The 18,688-nt window shown below is 54.2% G+C and overlaps 2 protein-coding genes across 3 annotated transcripts in view; one reads left to right on the plus strand and one right to left on the minus strand.

Moving 5' to 3' along the window:
* The window catches only part of CRABP1 (cellular retinoic acid binding protein 1), a 29,728-nt gene extending 28,433 nt beyond the window's left edge, over window positions 1-1,295 (minus strand). Inside the window, exon 1 of the mRNA XM_047736031.1 lies at window positions 1,292-1,295. The gene's annotated coding sequence lies outside the window, so the exon portion shown is untranslated. The remainder of the gene's footprint in view (window positions 1-1,291) is intronic.
* On the plus strand, window positions 852-17,736 carry SKIC8 (SKI8 subunit of superkiller complex). Of its 2 annotated transcripts, none has more exons than XM_047736029.1 (11): window positions 852-942; window positions 3,577-3,626; window positions 4,367-4,394; window positions 5,956-6,061; window positions 6,449-6,621; window positions 11,965-12,113; window positions 12,266-12,359; window positions 13,166-13,259; window positions 14,675-14,767; window positions 15,480-15,558; window positions 17,492-17,736. In XM_047736029.1, the coding sequence occupies exons 2-11, from the start codon at window positions 3,615-3,617 to the stop codon at window positions 17,579-17,581; spliced, it is 918 nt and encodes a 305-aa protein (XP_047591985.1). In that variant the 5' UTR covers window positions 852-942; window positions 3,577-3,614; the 3' UTR covers window positions 17,582-17,736. The 2 variants fall into 2 exon arrangements, with proteins under 2 accessions (XP_047591985.1, XP_047591986.1); XM_047736030.1 differs by having other exon boundaries at window positions 918-1,009.
* Window positions 17,737-18,688: the final 952 nt, after the last annotated feature.

Here is an 18,688-nt window from a genome sequence, read left to right on the forward strand (position 1 = left end):
TAATGGGAATTGCCCCTAGTTTGAAGGTATAATTTGTACATTCTTTCTTGGCCTTAGCAGCAAATGTCCTGTGGTCAGATATAGCCAGAATGGTTATAAGGACAGCTTGAGTTTTAGGAGGCACCACATAAGAATTTTGGCAATTAAGGACGCCTTGAAGCCTGCTCACTTCAACCCAAACTTCAACTAGTGACCTGCAGGGGATCCACCGGGGCTGGATGAAGTTTCCGCAGGCCAGGAGTCACCGAAGGAATTACGGAGGGCCAGACAAAGAGTCCTGGGAGACTTGTGTGTGTATTTGGCCAATTTCTGAGCAACGCGGCCTCCTCAAAGAGCCCCCAGGGGTGAACTTTATATCGTGGTGTGAATAAACTTTATATCGTGGTGTGGCGGTGTCCTGAAATCGACGGTAGACCTGCAGACTGCCCTAACAGACTAGACCCCTGAAGCCCTAACTTCCACCGGGAAAGGACTGGGAGTCTTCTTGGCTTTACCCCAGTTTCCATCAGGAGAGACAGCAACCTGCTGACAGAGCTGGCCATTCAGGGTCAGCCCAGACAGCTGAGGCCCTGCATGTCCCTCCATACCTGCGGGGGTCACTCCTGCGGGGAGGAGCGGCCCCCGTCTCCCTCCACAGGGGGGACACTCCAGCAGGGAGGGGCGGCCCCCATCGCCCTCCACCCCAGGGGCGCAGAGGGTCAGAGGACACACCCAAGGGAGCAGAAGCCTAGAGCCTGCAGGTGCAGAAGGGGAAACCTGCGACGGCCCTGGGGGCCGCGTGGCGCCGCGACGGTAGGGGGCGCTGCGGCGCGCGCCTGCGCCCCGGAGAGGGGCCGGGGCTGCGAGATGCCCCGCCCCCCCGTCGCAGCTCATCGCTGCGCGACGCGGTCGCCGCGAGCCGCGCGTCACAAGTGCGGCGACCGTGCAGCCGGCAGGACGGCGGTGAGTTGACGCGCGTGGAATTGGGGATGGCGGTCTGTGGGGCCCCGGCGGGCCGGCCAGAGAGCGGGTGAGCGAAGGTCCGCCGGAGGCGGCCTCCAAGCTGGTGTGCTCAGGGATGCTCCGGGCCACGGGCCCGGCGGGGGCCTCCTGGGCGTCCCCTCGCCCTGGCTTCCTGTGGGGGCGCGGGGCCCGAGAGGAGAAGGAAGGGTCGCGTCTAGCCTGAGAAGGCCCTGGGCAGCGGCGGGGCGGGGGCCGGCGTCTCCGCGGGAGAGGCCTCTGACCGTAAATGGAAGTTTCCCCGGGGTCGGCCGCGCTGCCTTCCTCGGTAGCGAGCTTCCCGTCGCCGGACAGGGGCAGGCGCGGGCTGGGTTCCCTGGACTTGCCGTCCTGGGGGTTCCTGACCCGCTTGGGTAATAGGGCGCGTGTGGCGCTCTTTGGAAGCCGTGAGGAGCGAGCGATGACTTCGGCTGGGGAAAGCAGGGAGACTAACGTACGGAAAGGGAGGAGGAGGGCTCCGGGGCTCTTCAGCTCTGAAATCACTTGTCATGGGGAGTAATGTCGCCTGGTCACCTGTGCTCTGGCGTGTGTGCACCGTGTACCGTCACAGCGATCCCGGGGAGGCCTCCTTGAGCTGTGAGGTCGTGCGGAGGGTGGAGGCGCTCGCAGGGGTGCCTGCAGGGTGGGGGTGGGCGGTTCAGAGAGCTGGTGCGCGAGCTCGCTCGCGTGGACCCAAGCCTTGGTTTGAGGAGGCCGCTTCCTGCCAGCCTTCCTGCTCCCCGCTGGTTCCCTCCGCCGCTAAGTACAGATCCGGACTGGAAGGGGGGCCGGCAAACCTGGCGCGAGCTCCTCCCTGCCCTCCCTGCCCTGTTCTTGGGTCGCAGATGAGCTAACCCCGCCACCTTCATCGAGATCTTACGGACGGGTTATTCAGAAGTTGTTCTTCCCCTTATCCTTGGAAAGTCTTCGTGGTGGCCTTTTGGGGTTTGCAGATTTAAAGCAAGTAACCTGAACCTGGGTGCCTTTGTTGTGTGGTCTCTTCTCTCCCTGGATGGAATTGGGGGGCAAGAATGTGGGTGAGAGGAACGGCACTTGCAGGTTCTCTAATCTCCAGTGGAAATTCAGCATTTCCTCCCGTCGCGAGTGCGGGCAGCAAACCCGGTGTCAGCAGCGTGACTCTGTCAGCGACAGAAGTCACAGCTGCGTCCGCGTCTCCGGAGACTGCGTGAGCGCAGCGCCCCCTGAAAGCAGGGCAGCGCTGAGACGCGCTGCCAGGCCCTGTTCTGTAGGGATCAGAACGCAGCTTCACCTCCACGTTTGGGTGGCGTTCTGCTTCGGCGTGCGGTCCGTCTGTCTTGTGTCGGGCCCCGTATCGGCAGGTTTGCCTGCACGCTGAGGTGTACCTGCGGCCCCGAATCAACACTCGCAGCGCTTTCGTGGTCTCGCACGGATACGTGCACAGTGGCGAAAACTTGGGGTCCCCCGACACATGTCAGCTGCAGCAGAACAAGGGGGCGCCCTGCCTTCTTGTCACCTCTCTCATGTAAACTAGGGTCCTTTTTCCGGTCTATTTAGTGTCATGAGTTTTTCATTTTTGTGCTTTTCGTTTGCAGTATCAGCGTTTAAATGGCCCCCAAACCTGGTGCGAAAGTTCGTGTTCCTCGGTGCGCCTCCTGTGAGGGGCCTGCGGGGAGATCGTGTGTGCAGTCAGCTTGTTAGGCTTACGGAATGCTGTATTGGTCGGGACCCTGCCCCAGTATTTCTCCTGCAGCCGTGGGGTCCGTATGCGCTAGTTTGGTGTCCTGGTGACTTCACCGACAGAAGAGCCTCGAGTAACAAGCATTGGTTCCCTTTCTAGTCCTGTGCATTTACGAAATCCTGAGAAGGGCTTGACAGGGCTGCCGGAGGGTCTAGGGCACATACACGAGATACGAAGAACCCTTACAGCCTGAGAAGATATGACTGTTCTTTTTTTTTTTTTTTTCTAGATTTTATTTATTTATCTGACAGAGATCACAAGCAGGCAGAGAGGCAGGCAGAGAGAGAGGAGGAAGCAGGCTCCCTGCTGAGCAGAGAGCCCGATGCGGGGCTCGATCCCAGGACCCCGAGACCATGACCTGAGCCCAAGGCTTTAACCCGCTGAGCCCCCCAGGCGCCCCCGTACGTCTGTTCTTAAAGGAAGTTTGTGTTTGGCTGAGCCCAGTCCTTGAAGACCCCTGGAGCTGTGTGTCTCATTCACGTCCCTGTTGGCTCTCGTGGGCATATTTGGCCGAGATCCCCCCAGAGACTATAACCACTTTGCTCCCACATACTTGCTTCTTGAGTTTTGACTAAATAATATTTGCATTTAAAAGGACCTGTGGTTTTGTCTCTCTGAAGAGCAGCAAGGGGTGCAGACGGGTGCCTCCCGATAGTCAGATCTGGGGAGAGGAGCACGTGGCAAGGGGTAGGTGTAAGTTGAGTCCCTGGGCTCCGAGAGAGAAAGGAGACCTTGCTGCCCTATAGGGCTTGTGAAGGGGGCCGCTGGGGCCGACCTCTGCTCTGGCAGAGGGTTGCCTTGTTTTCTTGATAAGGGGACCTCCTGTATCGCTCTCTGTCCTGATGACACCGCTCACTGAAGTCCTGATGTTTCCACAGAACCGTCTGGCCTGTAGCCTTCGTCCTCAGTTAAGGAAATGACCAACCAGGTAAGGCCTGTGGTGAGGCACAGAACAGCAGCTGGTCTCCCTGGCAGGCTGGAGGCCGGTACGAGGGCTGGGTGTCTTCGCAGGAGACCATCATCTCCTTCCTGCTCTGCTTGGGAGTGCTGGGGGACCCTGGGAACCTAGTGTCCGGAGGGTTAGGTGCCGCACAGCACGCACGGGAGGAGGCTATGTAAGTCTTCTCCAGGTTGACGGAGGGATTGCGGAAAAGAATTTGTTCTCGGGGTGCCTGGCTGGCTCGGTCACTAGAGTGCGTGACTGTTGATCTCCAGGCTTGAGTTCAAGCCCCACATTGGGCATCGAGCTTACTTAATTTAAAAAAAAAAAAAAAAAAAAAGCTTATATTCAAAAACAAGAAGAAAACAAAAATCCGAAAGGGAGAGATCTTTGCAGTAAGACTGGGGACAATGGGAACAGATTAGGCAGGCTGTTCGTTTTATACAACTACAAAACTTGGGCTGGAAGCTGGATGCGGAGCCTCCGTATGACCCACCCAGGGTCTGTCCCCTCGGGACGGGGGAGAGAGAACAGCCTCTGCAAGAGCAGCCCTGCAGGTGTTGGGGGAGAAGGGATCAGGGAGCTTGCAGGATGGGCAGGGTGAGGACGGGCGAGTCGCGCACGCACTGGGGCCGGGGGCTGAGGTGGGTGCCAGGGGGTGTTTTCGGGAGGGGATGGGATACTCTGAATCTGACCGCTGGATTGATGAGGCGTCCGTTCTTTTTTAGTACAGTATTCTCTTCAAGCAAGAGCAAGGTAAGCAGCCTGCCAGCAGAGTCACCTGTGGGAACTCTGTCATCGTGGTGTTTCGGGTGTGCTGACCGGACAGGCTGTGACTCACTTTGCGGACCAATCAGCAGACGCAGCTGAAAACAGATGCTTACAAGCAAACTGCAGCAGAAGCACCAAACAACTAACTGGAAGGAAAAAGCAGGAGTCACATGAGAGACGCTCGGGCTGAGGGGTGTTTTTCCACCTGAGAAAGATGCCGCTCTGAGCTTCCCAGCTACCAGGGTGAAAGAGGGAAACATGAGAGCCTCAGCACTTGCCCTGGGGTCTTCGCAACAGCTCCCCCGCTCAGACAAGGGCAGGGGCTCCCGCAGTGACCATGACCTTGCTGAAAGTAGGGGATGCAGCAGTGTGGGGAGGGCTGGGGCTGTCCTGTCTCGGGGTGCAGCTTGCCTGGGGCACAGGGCTTCACGCAAGCCTCATTTCTTCACACCTGGAAGAGCTGGGCAGAGCCTGGGGGCATTTGTGGGAGCACCGCCTGAAAGCTCTCGCGGTCTCAGCAGCCGCCACTTAGGTAGTGGCTAGAAGTTTAAGCCAGAAGCTTTCTTCCAGGTTAGCTCAGGGGTAACTGGCTAGTCGGGCGTGCCAGTCGGCACCCTGGCCGGCAGCTCGTGCCATCCCCGTGGTGCGCTGGCGGACGTGGCTCGGGCGGGCGTCGTCCTTGAAGCCACGGTGCTGCGCGTGAGTCACGGCTGCTCAGTGCCCAGTAGTCACCGCTTGGAAAGCTGGTCCTCGACTGTTGCTACGCAGCGTGAATAGAGCCTCCGCGTGCACTTGGCACGTGTGTGGACCTGCGCCAGGTCTGTGGACCCCACCGTGAGGCCTCCGCATTTACGGTGTACTTTAGTTCTTAAAGAGCTTGGCTTTGAACCCCGGTTCTGCTCCTTAGCTTTTGACTTTGGGTGAGTTACTTGGCTTCGCTAAGCCTCTGATTCCTTGTCTGTAAATGTTAACGGTACCTCCTTCATAGGGTTGTTGTGATTAATTGAGATAATATTTACTTTAAAAATGTAGTAATGGACTCATCAAGCATAGTAGACGTTTGTGACAAAAGACAAATCAGGTGTGGAGATACTTATTTTCATCCTGTGCTATTTGCTTTTGAACTGCCTGCTGCTTCCTAAGCATCCCTAAGAGATGAGTCTTACCAAATTTAGGTCTTTTATGGGGAAGGGAGGCAGGGGAGATCCTGCTTGTTTGCCTAGTTTTAACCAGGTGATGGCATTCCAGACTGAGCACACAGGCAGCATGCTAAAGTGGGAAAGACTCGGATTATTCCGGAACTCCCTCCCTCCCTGGGACACCTGAGATCTGGGGCGTGTGTGTGTGCGCACGCGCGCGCTTGCGCTCCTGCCTCTGCGGTTGAGAGAGAAGCAGGAGGGAAAGCTCTGGGCCAGGCAGTAAGGCGGGTGGCCGGTTTACCAGCGGCGTGAACTCATAACTGTTGGAGCAGCATTTCAGCTTCATTGGAGCCCATGGACTGTAGACATTGCGTGAAGATTTTTACGTGAGGTGCTTTCCGTTCTAGCCCATGATGATGCCATTTGGTCAGTCGCCTGGGGGACAAACAAGAAAGAAAACTCTGAGACAGTGGTCACAGGATCCCTGGATGACCTGGTGAAGGTCTGGAAATGGTGAGCACCCTCTCCCCAACAGCCTTGAAGACTGGGGTTTAGGGTTTTTCTTCTGGACTCCGAGCAGCAATCAGGAAAGTGTTAAGTGCAGTCCAGGTAAGGAAGCAGTAGCAGTATGGAGGTCGTAAAAGGCAGCCAGTTTTTTCTCATTTGTTTTCCTCTTATGCAGTATAAAGGCCTATAGCTTAAGAGAAGAAAAAAGTCCCACAGTTAAAACCTGGCTGATTTCGGTGTTCTGTGCTCTCTGTGCTCGTGGGTTCTCTCTGATTCTGCATTTCACAGACCGCGGGTGATGGGAGCAGGGGTGGGTCACGGGGGCCCAGAATTTCAGATGCTGGTACAGCGTGTTGTGTGTGAAGAAACCCATCTCTCTGTCCCCCACCGAAGGTCTGATGAGAGGCTGGACCTGCAGTGGAGCCTGGAGGGACACCAGCTGGGTGTGGTGTCTGTGGACATCAGCCACACGCTGCCCATTGCCGCATCCAGTTCGCTCGATGCTCACATCCGCCTCTGGGACTTGGAGAACGGCAAACAGATAAAGTCTATAGATGCAGGACCTGGTAAGACGTTTAGGAAGGCAAACTCTCACTGTCCCTTTCCAGACCTCTAGGGATAGAAGTTCGACAGGTCAGGAGGGTTTGGTTGCGGGGGTACCGTGGTGCATGGACCATGTGTTAGGTACTGCCTTTGGTAGGGTGGTGGCCATCCTCCAACCAGCAGAGTCTCAGCAGCTAAGCGGGGGCTTTGTGGGTCAGGTTTTACTACCAGGTAACTTTTGGTGCTTTCAAAACTCAACGGTTTTCAGAGGCTTTCAATTTTAGAATTGCCAGTTTGGGGTTGTGGACCGGAATTCAGATGGCCCAGAGCTGCGGTTTGCCATATTCTGATGTGTTACTTGCAGTGACTGATAGACATCTCGGAGGGAAGGTGCTGTGTCCTTCTAGAGCCGTATGGTGGTCCTCTCTGCTCATCATGATTACAGGCCTGATTCCCAGCATTTGACAGATAGGACACTTGTAGAGTAGCACTTTTTCCTACCTACCGTAGGACAGCAGAATCTTGTCTCCCAGCCTGGGTGCGTGTCTGGGATAATAAGAGTTAATGATTTCGGTGGGCTGCATTAATGTGGAACGAGCAACACAACATCTCAGGCTTCCTGGGAGCCTTCGATCCCCTGCGAATGACTGCATCGCATTCTCCATTGGGATGGGCGCCGAGCCCTCGAGAGCCGCCTGCCTCTCTGGTGCCCCCGCGTGGATGGGTGACACAGGCAGTGCTTGGGGCTTCCTCAACGTGGTCCCCTTGATCAGAGCCCCCGGTGGGTTGGTCTCCCACTGGCGGTGCTCCGTGGCCACTACACTGGAAAGGGTAATAGCCCCGTGGTTCACAGGGAAGCGAGGCTGTCGGAGTGTGTTTCCCCTTGGAAGCAATACCTCCGTCTGTGATTCTCACTCTGGAGATTTTTAAAGAATATGCATGCCTAGGCCCTCTTTTGTATCCACTGAGGCCCTGTTTTCAGGGCGTGTGGGGTGGGATAAGTCTGGAAAAAGCTACCCAGACGCTGACTCCCCAGACGATGGTCTTCACCTATATCCCCACCTGCTGATGTCACTCTCCGAGCACTTGGGGCCCCAGACCAGCCCCCAAAGTCTACGAAGATACAGAGCTGGGGAGAGGAGGAAAAGGCAGATCTCTTGCTGCTTTTTTACCTTGGGCACCTAAGCCTTCCCCAGACCAATGTCGCTGAGGTCACTGCGGGGCTCTGCGGCCCTGGGCATGCTGCAGCTGGGACGAGCACTGGAGTGCTTCCAGCGAAGAGGACTGGTCTGCACCCAGCTTGCTGTCCCCGACGGCACCCTGAACATCCGGTATCGGTTCCCTGTTGGCAAGCACTTGTGGAAAGGAACAGGTACAGGGAGTCGACAAGGGGTCGGATGTCCTTTCTCTTTGGACAAGAATCTGGTCATTACAGAGCAGGTACTGGGGTAGTGAGAGCAGGTGCTGCTCTTGACAGCCGAAGAGCGGCTGAGCCGCCCGAAGGTCACACTGCTCGGGTCCTGAGCGCAGGGACACCGGCGGTCATCAGAATGTGCACGGGGGATGTGGGTCACCACGAGCAACAGGGAGAAGGGAAAGAGAACACCCCCGATCCCGAAGAAGGAAGTGAGGACGCAGTGGGAGGCCGTGGAGACGCAGGGGAGGGCCTCGTGGGCACAGCAGCCAAGCTCCCTGGCGCTCGGGAAGGGCGTCTGCGCTGTCAGACGGGCAGCGCGCCTGTGAGTGGAAAGCCGACCCGGCGGTGAGGTGCGGCTTGGGGACTGCATCAAGTTTCTGTTGCGCAAGTAGCAGGAGTCTTAGCGTGTGGGACAAAACGCCCTGAATTCCAAGCATCAGGGTGTGTGACGCGAAAAGTTCTCCATTGGAAACCAGCTAGCGGGGAAATAGGAGAATAATTTAGGAATGTTATTTTATTAAACTGCAAGGAATTCAAAACAGATTTTCCAATAACCGTTATTCCTGTAAACAGTCACGGTAGGAATAAGAAGCCCAATCGTGTTAGAGTAAACGTTAGCCTTAGTAAGGAGAGGCTGAAAAGCAGCTGCTTGCGAGATTGGTTATAAAAGCTTTTTCAGAGCTTCTCTGAATTGAGCATTCTTGCAGCCAATCTCCCTTTTTAAAACAAACATTTCATGAGAAAAGTGATAGAGCTAAATTATTTATTACTCCTTTGAATACGTGTGTTGAAATTTGCAAGAGACTGTTGTTTAAGACACCTCGGGAGACGGTGCTGACCCGCCTGTGCTGGGACGTGCTGGGACCTGCTGTCTGCCGTGTGTCGTTGGCAGCAGCCTCTCTTCAGTCCCACAGGCTGGGAAGGGGCTGTCCTCTGCGAGCCTTCCCGGGAATGAGGACGGTGTCTTGGGAGGGAGCCTTTCTCTGTTTTCCCTTTGATCTGGCAAGCACTGTCCTGTCGGGGCAGGGTGGCAAGACTTGGGGTGTGTTCCCCTACAAGAGTGCATATGGCTAACGGGACAGGCAGGCAGTGGGCAACTGGATGACTCCGTGGCCTCGGCCCTGATCCCAGAGAACCCCAGAGCACTTTGGGATGTCCTCCCAAGAGGTTCCGAGCAGCCCAGGAAACAGTGGCGTGTTCCCAGATAGAACTCTAGAGCACGTGGCTTGCCCCAGCGGCGCAGGAGTCTGGAGACCCCTCCATCGGGCCGAGCGGCACTGCGACGCTGCTGGACCGATCCAGATGACACAGAGCTGGGTTTTGCCGTGTAACTGAGAAACAGGTGATTTTTCTAAAAACAATACTGCCTCCTTCCAATCCTTGTTAACCTGTGGTAAATACTTGGTCCTATTAGAGTTCACCTGGGGAGCATTCGGGGTAGTACGTCTCCATTTATTTCCAGCTCCAGCAAGGGGAGCTTTCGCTTCTGTGTGCTGTAAGGTTTGCCTATTTTAAGTGTTGAGTGAGTTTTAGTCAGTCGCGGCTTGTACGGGCACCACCGTAGTTGCAGGCCTCAGGAAGCCCCCTCCTGTCCAAGGAGAGTCTGTCCGTGCTCTGCCCTCAGCTCAGGCAGCCCCCGATCTGCTCTCCATCCACGTAGTCCGTGTCGGTGGACTGTGTATGTCCTTTCTGTCCACGCCGCAGCTGTGAGCACTCCCTCCCCTCTGTTTTGTTCTGCTGCCCACTGCGTGAACATGTGCATTCTTTCTGTTTAGTCTCTAGCAAGTTTCTTCTACTTATTACATGGTTCCTACTGTGTAGACGCCGTAGTGCTGCAAACACCTGTGCCCAAGTCTGTGTGGATGCGCACTTTCATTTTTACTGGGTGCACACCCAGGGATGGACTTGCAAGGTGTTTCTTAAGTTTGTTTTCGCTTAAGAAACTGTCAGACTGTTAAGAAAACAATCCCATTTACAATCGCACCCTAACCAGTAAGGTACCTCTGCACCAACCTAACCGAAGAGGTAAAGGATCTGCATTCTGGAAACTATAAAACTGATGAAAGAAACTGAGGAAGGCACAAAGAAATGGAAAAACGTTCCATGCTCATGGATTGGAAGAACAAAATTGTTAAAAAGTGTCTATCCTGCCCAGAGTTATCTATACATTCAATGCAATCCCTGTCAAAATACCATCAGCATTCCTCACAGAGCTGGAACAAATCATCCTAAAATTTGTGTGGAACCAGAAATCACCGAAGAAATGTTGAAAAAGAAAGCCATAGTTGGTGGCATCACAATTGCGGACTTAAAGCTCTAGTACAAAGCTGTCATCATCAAGACAATGTGGTACTGGCCCAAAAACAGACACATAGATCAGTGGAACAGAATAGAGAGCCCAGAAATAGACCCTCAACTCTGTGGTCAACCAATTTTTGACAAAGCAGGAAAGAATGTCCAGTGGAAAAAAGACAGCCTCTTCAATAAATGGTGCTGGGAAAATTGGATGGTCACATGCAGAAGCATGACACTGGACCATTTCCTTACACCACACACGAAAATAGACTCAAAATTGATGTAAGACCTCAATGTGAGAAAGGAATCCATCAAAATCCTTGAGGAGAACACAGGCAGCAACCTCTTCGACCTCAGCCATAGCAACTTCTTCCTAGGAACATCGCCAAAGGCAAGGGAAGCAAGGGCAAAAATGAACTACTGGGACTTCATCAAGATCAAAAGCTTTTGCGAAGCAAAGGAAACAGTGAACAAAACCAAAAGACAACTGACAGAATGGGAGAAGATATTTGCAAACGACATATCAGGTAAAGGGCTAGTGTCCAAAATCTATAAGGAACTTAGCAAACTCAACACCCAAAGAACAAATAATCCAATCAAGAAATGGGCAGAGGACATGAACAGACATTTCTGCAAAGAAGACATCCAGATGGCCAACGGACACATGAAAAAGTGCTCCACATCACTCGGCATCGGGGAAATACAAATCAAAACCACAGTGAGATACCACCTCACACCAGTCAGAATGGCTAAAATTAACAAGTCAGGAAACGACAGGTGCTGGCGAGGATGCGGAGAAAGGGGAACCCTCCTACACTGTTGGTGGGAATGGAAGCTGGTGCAACCACTCTGGAAAACATTGTGGAGGTTCCTCAAAAAGTTGAAAATAGAGCTACCTTACGACCCAGCAATCGCACTACTGGATATTTACCCCAAAGTATACAAAAATAGTAATTCAAAGGGATACACACACCCCAATGTTTACAGCAGCAGTGTCCACAACAGCCTAACTGGAAAGAGCCCAGATGTCCATCGACAGACGAATGGATAAAGAAGATGTGGTATATATATATATAATGGAGTATTAACTCAGCCATCAGAAAGGATGAACACTTATAACAGCATGGACGGAACCGGAGAGTACTGTGCTACGTGAACTAAGTCAGAGCAAGAGTTATCACACGGTCTTACTGATGTGTGGAATTTAAGAAACAAAGCAAACAAGCAAAGGGGGAAAACAGGCAAAGCAAGAAACAATATTCTCAGCTTCAGAGAACACACTGCTTGTCCCCAGGGAGGCCATGGGGGGATGAGGGCATGAGTCCTGATGAGTGCCAGGTGATTAAAAGTTTTAAAAGAGAGGAAAACTGTTTACCCGTTTTTCGGAGCGGCTGCACCGTTTTACGTTCCCACCCGTATGTGAGGATTTTGGTTTTTCCATATCCTTGTTAACACTTGTTATTGTCATATTTTTATTGAAAATTTAAGTCCTTAAACTAAATTGGTAAAGGATTAGCATCTTTACACATGGGTTTTTGAGTCAGGACATTGTTTCTAATTTTTAAAAAATCATCTTTTGATAAAACTTTAAGTCTTAAAAGTTAAGGTCACACCTTTTCTCACTGTATTTTTTTTCCCTTTTTTTTCTGTTTAGTGGATGCCTGGACTTTGGCCTTTTCTCCTGATTCCCAGTATCTGGCCACAGGAACTCATGTGGGGAAAGTGAACATTTTTGGTGTGGAAAGTGGAAAAAAGGAATATTCTTTGGACACAAGAGGAAAATTCATTCTTAGTATTGCATATGTAAGGAAACACGGTGGTCTTTTCTCTCCCAACTCTGCCATGTGCGCTGTCAGCCAGTGGTGCTCCAAGTGGGCAGCTGCCTTGTGCTGGGGGGGGTGGTGATGGCTGGACCTCACGGGGTCTCAGATGTCCTCCATGTGTTCTCTACACAGAGCCCAGATGGGAAGTACCTGGCCAGTGGAGCCATTGACGGGATCATCAACATTTTTGATATTGCAACTGGAAAGCTCCTGCACACGCTGGAAGGTACAGCTCATTTTGTGCAGACTGGGCTATCAGGTCACAAAGGACGAGTCAGTCTTTTAGTAATTGCTGCTAAATGACAAATGAGCTTTAGATTTGCAAAACAGTGATCTCAGTCAGAAATCTGAAATGCCTCCAAGTCTGAGTTTTGTCATCTCGTTATAACCTGGGCACGTGGTCTTGGGACTAGTCAAAGAGCGGGTTCCTGTGAAGGGGCTTATCTTTTCATGTGTTAATGTGGCTTGGCCTAAGGAGGAGGAGGAGGAGTGCTTGTCTCCATCCTGATCTGCGCCTCAGAACTTTACCATTAGGAAATGACTTCTTGTCAAGAAGTCAAGGTGGATGACAGCCAGGCCCACCCCAGGGGCCATGGCCCGGCCTCGGGGCATGGGTAGGAGGGCGTCTCCCACTCTGGGCTCTTCCTGCTGGTGTGAATTCTGACCCAGTGAATACATTGCCTCCTCAGTTTACCGCTAACCCGACAGCACAGGACGTGGTAGGAAACAGCACCCTGTTGTGCATCCGTGCAGATCAGAGCGTGTATTTCCTTGTTTGTCCGCGTCTGTAGCAGAGGAATTTTTCCCAAGCCGTGTGTGCTAAGGTCCAGCTCGTGAGGGAAGGGAACCGAGGAGAAATGGCTCCTGGAGGAGGGGCCTGGGTTGTGTGGATATTTCTAGAACACTGGGAGGAGGGGTCCATGCAGTCATTCCCTGCGTCTCTGACAGAGGCACCTGGGCAGTCATCACTAGGGACACTGTCAGTGGGGAGCCCACGATTTGCTACATTAACAAGGGCTTTGTGAATTTCAGGCCACGCTATGCCCATCCGCTCCCTGACCTTCTCCCCGGACTCCCAGCTCCTTGTCACTGCTTCAGATGACGGCTACATCAAGATCTATGACGTGTAAGTTACCGTGCAGACTCGGGCTTCTCTCCCAGGACCAGTGCCCTCCCTGTCTTCCACTGCTTGGAGGAGCCCTGAGTCTGGCAGAGACTTGTGTGCAGGGTCCAGGCGTTGCTCCCCCTTCCACATCCCTGTCCTTGAACTTGGAATGTCACGGGCTGCCCGCTAAGATCAGTACTTCCTGCCTGTTTCCAGCCATTCCATCTCTTGTGGGCCTCATGGATTTTAAGTTCCAGCAGGGCAGTCAACCGTGTATGAGGAGGCGGAACCACAGGTGGTCGCGGGCCCGGGGTGATGGCTAAAACATGGCCCTCCCGCAGGCTGTCCTCTGCTCTGCCAGGGCAGCTCTCAGTTCACCCACCACCTCACTGCAGGTCTAGATGAGGGAGGCTCTTTGTGGGTGGTTTGGGCCGCAGGTGTAGGAGCAAGGGGTCATTCTCTTCAGGTCCTAGCCATCTTTGGTTGTAAGCCTGTACAAGGCCCCTTCCTCCTGGAATTTCCTGCTCAAGTCTCCCCTGGAAGGGGATTAACTGTGTCCTTGACCCTTCTACTCAGTACCAGGCATGCCTCCGGTTCACGCCTCCCAAATGTGGCCTCCTGGTGCCCCGGGTACACATGGCCCGCTTGTCCGTTCCCCCGAGGGAGTGGGCACCGGGATTGCCCCAGTCCTGACTGTCCGTGTGCACACCCTCCTGTGGGCCTGTGAGGGCTTTCCCGGGGTCTGCGCAGGGAGCAGGGACACTGAGGATAGGACGTGGTCAGCAGGGCAGCGAGCAAGAGCTGGCTGGGTGCTGCAGCTCAGGAGGGGTGCCCCTGCCCAGCTGTGCCGGCTCGTGGGTCCCAGAGCCCCAGGCCTCTGTGGCCGACGCTTCAGTGCCCGACTCTGCGCTCGAGGCCGTCATGACTACAGTTCTGGCCTCCTGACTAAGGGGGACGAGTGTCCCCGAAGTGCAGAGGACAAGCCCAGCCTGAGGCGGGTTCCTCTGAGGCCCCCTCCCCCTCCAACCCCCTGTAGTGCACTCTGTGCTGCCCGAGTGGCTGCACCTCAGTCAGGCCGCAGGGTTGTCCTCCCACCCCTGCTGTCGGGCTTGCGCTTACGTGGAAGTAAAAATGCCTTTTGTCATTAGACCTGCCTTGTTTTCGATTCGATTAAAAATGGCCTTTCTGAGCCCCATCCGTTCTAAGGAGTGAGTGTGGACGGCTCCAGGGACAGGAGCACCGGCCCCGCGTGGAGAGGGCGCCGGCAGCGTGGCGGGCGTGGAGCCGGTCGGCTCGCCCTGCGGCTTCGCTTTCCCCACTCAGCAGTCGTCTCGCCTCGCGCCCCACTCTCTGCCACGGGGCAGTCACACACTCTGTTCTAATGTGCGGTGAGACTTGATGTCCTCTCGGTCTTGTCTGACGCTCTCCCGTTGCAGACAACATGCCAGTCTGGCCGGCACACTGAGCGGCCACGCGTCGTGGGTGCTGAACGTTGCCTTTTGTCCCGATGACACACACTTCGTTTCCAGGTACGTGTGGTTCTCAGCAGCTCCCTACATGCTAAGAAGGTGAAAGTCATCGTTTATGTATCGCCTTAAGATCTGAACGGTCTGGCCCTTTGTCATTCAGGTAGACTTTGTTTTCTGCGTTGGTTTTGTCGGTGGTTGGGGTTTTTTTTAAGTTACGCAGGTAGTTAATTGTTTTTCACCAGAACAAAGATGGATTCTTTGGAACAGTTCAACTTTGAGTGTTTTCTTATAAATCTAGGCTTCCACATGTAGGGACTTTAGGGATCTCTGCGGTCCAGTAGTCACGTACACTGCATACCTCTGTGTGCAGAAGTCGTGCCTTTGGAGCCTGTGTCGCTCAGGCCGAGGACGGCCAGCTTCTAGCGTCACACAGCTACAGAAGCCTCTTCCTTTAGAAGTAGCCTTCAGTGGGGGCTTTCCCAGCCCTGCCCCCACCGACCTGGAAACAGGCTCACGTGTCTGAGACTCCCGATGGGAACCCAGGGATAAGGACTGGGCAGATGAGAACTTGAGGGACGTGGCCGCTTCGCGTGTAGGAAAAGCCACCAGAGAGGCCAGCACCCAGAGCTCCCTGGGGCCCCTGCTGGCCAGGAGGCACACAGGTGGGCAGAGTGTAGATGAGCGAAGGAGGGTGGAGTTTCTGGTCAGATTCCTTCCAACTTAAAACCAGAATACAAACTGTTTTGATACTAATGTTCTCTTCTGCACATAGTTCATCCGACAAAAGTGTGAAAGTTTGGGACGTTGGAACGAGAACGTGTGTGCACACCTTCTTCGACCACCAGGATCAGGTACGGCAAGAGTTCACGTTCGCGTTCCTTTGTCTTTGGTTCCTGGCATTGTCTGAGTGCCGCCGACGACACCCGTCCCCGTTCCCGGCCTGCTGCTGGGCTGCTCTCCCTGCGTGGGTGGTCCGACAGCCAGTGTCCCGCGTGCACCGTCTGCGCCCTCGGCCTGGAGAGCTGTGAGATGTGATGCCCCCTCGGGGGCCAGAACACACAGCGCTAGCCGCATGGCCGTCCAGTTTTGCCCAGAGCGTGCCAGGAACACTCTTCCTGGTGCCACCTGCCGTGGCTGGCTCGGGAAGGGCCTCCCTCAGAAGTGCCTGGTGCTCTGGGGCACCTGGTGGCTCAGTCGGTTAGGAGTCTGCCTTCGGCTCAGGTCATGATCCCAGGGTGTTGGGATTGAGTCCTGCATTGGGCTCCCTGCTCAGCGGGGAGTCTGTTTCTTCCTCTCCTCTCTGCTCATGCGTGTGCCCTCTCTCTCAAATAATTTTTTTTTTAAGTGCCCATTGCTCAGACACACACTACTTGTTCTTAGAGGTGTCCACAGAAGTGGTGTGATGTCTTCTTTTTTATAACATACCCAAAGCCATAAATTCTTATAGGTTGTTTCGCTTTAAGCAACATTGGTAACTTTTGCTTCAGTCTTTGAGGAGGAAGGGACTCTGCGCTCCCCCAACCTTTTTGTCTATGCCAGCGTGGATGTGAAAGGAGCTAGGGCTCCAGGGAAAGGCAGGAGTCCACACAGCGTCTGCTCCTACATTTCTAAGCAGCTCCAAGTGAGGCCCATGTTGCTGGTCCCAAGTAGCAAGTCTCAGGAAACTGGTCACTTTAGGGAACAAAATGCCTATGGCGGTAAAAAAGTGGCTTCTAATATTTTTAATGAAGATTCTGGGGGTTTTATTTTTCATTTTGTCTTTTTTTTTTTTAAGTAACGGGGGGCTTGAACTCACAACCCCAAGATCAAGTTCCCACGTTCTGCCGACTGAGCCAGCCGGGCGCCCTGATGGGCTCTTTGGAACGTAGCTTAACGCTGACGTTGCTGTTCCTGTGCTCTCGCGTCTGATCCGAAATCATTGCTGATGAACTTGGGGGGTTCATCTTGATAGTTCACCGCGAGGGTAAAGCCTCCCTGTGGGCTTGTTTCCCTGCACGTGAGGCTCAGAGCATGCTGTCGTCTCAAAAGCGCCGCTGGGGTAGAAGGGAGGTCATCGGCCCACCCAGTGACAACACTGGGCTCAGGGCTGGAACCCCCACTTGGGGTCAGAGTGACAGGCTGACCCGGTCCAACTCCAGCCACATCACCTTTGTCAAACCACTGCCCCGTGCTGGTTGCTGGCTCAGCTCCAGGGCCTGGCAGGCTCCAAGGGCTTTAGAGATCATCCCCGGCTGGGGGCGGGGCACGGGACTGAGGGGACGCCCCAGGGTAGTCGTGGGCCACCTTCTTTCTGGAGACGTGAATGAGAGCCCATGCTGGTCCCTTGCAGATGCCCGCTTCATGGCATGAGGTCGGGACTCCCCAGAATCCGAAACTCTGAACGTTTATGGAGTGCGGGAGGGGTGCGGGAGGTGAGGGAGTGATAAACAGTAGCAACGCAGGTGCCGGGTCAGGGGAGGCCCCATTCTCGCTGGCTCAGCACCAGAACCGTCTGTCTCGATTCAGTCTAGTGAGAGGACACAAGCGTGTTTGTTTGTAAAGAATAAAGGCATTAGAGGGGCAGGCGCCTGAGTGGCTCAGTGGGTTACAGCGTCTGCCTTCAGCTCAGGTCCTGATCCCAGGGTCTTGGGATCAAGCCCCGCATTGGGTTTACTCAGCAGGGAGCCTGCTTCCCCCCCACCCCTGCCTGTCTGCCTGCTTGTGATCTCTGTCAAATAAATTTAAAAATTTTTAATTTTTTTAAAAAGGATACAGGCATTAGAACTTTTTTTTTTTTATTTACAGGTCTGGGGAGTAAAATACAACGGAAATGGCTCAAAAATTGTGTCCGTGGGCGATGACCAGGAAATCCATGTCTACGATTGCCCTGTGTAAACGCCACTCTCAGACCGGTGTGTACATCGTGACATTCCTTAACCTTTCTAGCATTTATTGGAGCAGAAACCTAAATTTTGTAGATACAGATCAGTCTTTTCATGTTCTATTAGAAATGCTGTTCGTGCTCGAACATAAAGTGTTCATAACACAAACCCCATGTTCATGAACAGGCTTTTTCAGCTGCCCTGGTGTGGGTGGGAGAGCGGGAGGGGTGTCTGCCCCAGAGATGGCGGGATCCGGCGCTCACCGGCCCTCCCAGCCAAGAAGCCCAGGCTTGCTCTCCAGAGGGTTGAGCCCCACACACTGCCAGTCTCAGAGTGGGGTCCTGAAGGGAATGGGGTTTTGCCCCACTAGGGATGCTCTGGAGTCCTGTCTGGGCATCTACTGAGAGCCTGAGCACGTCATCTGCCACACTGTGCACCTGATGGCTGCACAGAGGGCTGTGGCCTGTGGTGGACCCTACTGCCTCTGCGATGTCCCCAGGCTCCAGCCCCGCCTCCGGCACGCCAGAGACCGGTGCCCCTTCAGCGGGGCCTGTGTGAAAATGGCTCACTCTGAAGATGATTGCTTCTTTTTAATGACTTCATATGCCTGTGAGATTGCATGCTTGTCCCCCAGTCCCATCACCCTCCGGATGAAGCCCGTGCCCCTCTCCTGCTCCTTGGCCGCCCTCCTGTAAGCACAGCCGTGGACGCTTCCCCCGCCCAGCATCGGCACTCACCCCACCTCGGGTCCAAGCTCCCGTCCGCTGGTGCGAGGCAGGCTGGCCCGTTAACACCCATTGGGGAGCTCCCGAAAACGTAACGAAAACGTAAACAAAGCCACTTGTCTCTCATCCCAGCTCAGGTTTAATTTTGCAGTGATGGGTGTACAGGGGGAGTGAGTTTTAGGCAACACCCTCCAGATCCCATCCCCACGACCAGGGATGGGGAGCTGAACGTAGTTCCGCCCCCCAGCAGTCGCTTGGTGGGGAAGACCAGGGAGTTGTGGTCCATTTGTGGACGGGTTTTCACACGGGCTTGGTTGGAAGAGTAGCTTTAAGGTCTGTCCTGATCGATGGTCAAAGCAGGGACCATTCTGAGCAAGTGGCACCCACCCGCCCGG

The sequence above is a fragment of the Lutra lutra genome, chromosome 7, assembly GCF_902655055.1.
Source record: "Lutra lutra chromosome 7, mLutLut1.2, whole genome shotgun sequence".
In the NCBI taxonomy this organism is placed as follows: Eukaryota; Metazoa; Chordata; class Mammalia; order Carnivora; family Mustelidae; genus Lutra; species Lutra lutra.

Bases quoted from the DNA above. Each gene is read 5' to 3' on its own strand.
- SKIC8 (XM_047736029.1), top strand. The intron at 6,062-6,448 runs GTGAGCACCCTC...CCCCCACCGAAG, and splicing joins CTGGTGAAGGTCTGGAAATG to GTCTGATGAGAGGCTGGACC. The intron at 12,360-13,165 runs GTACAGCTCATT...TGTGAATTTCAG, and splicing joins GCTCCTGCACACGCTGGAAG to GCCACGCTATGCCCATCCGC.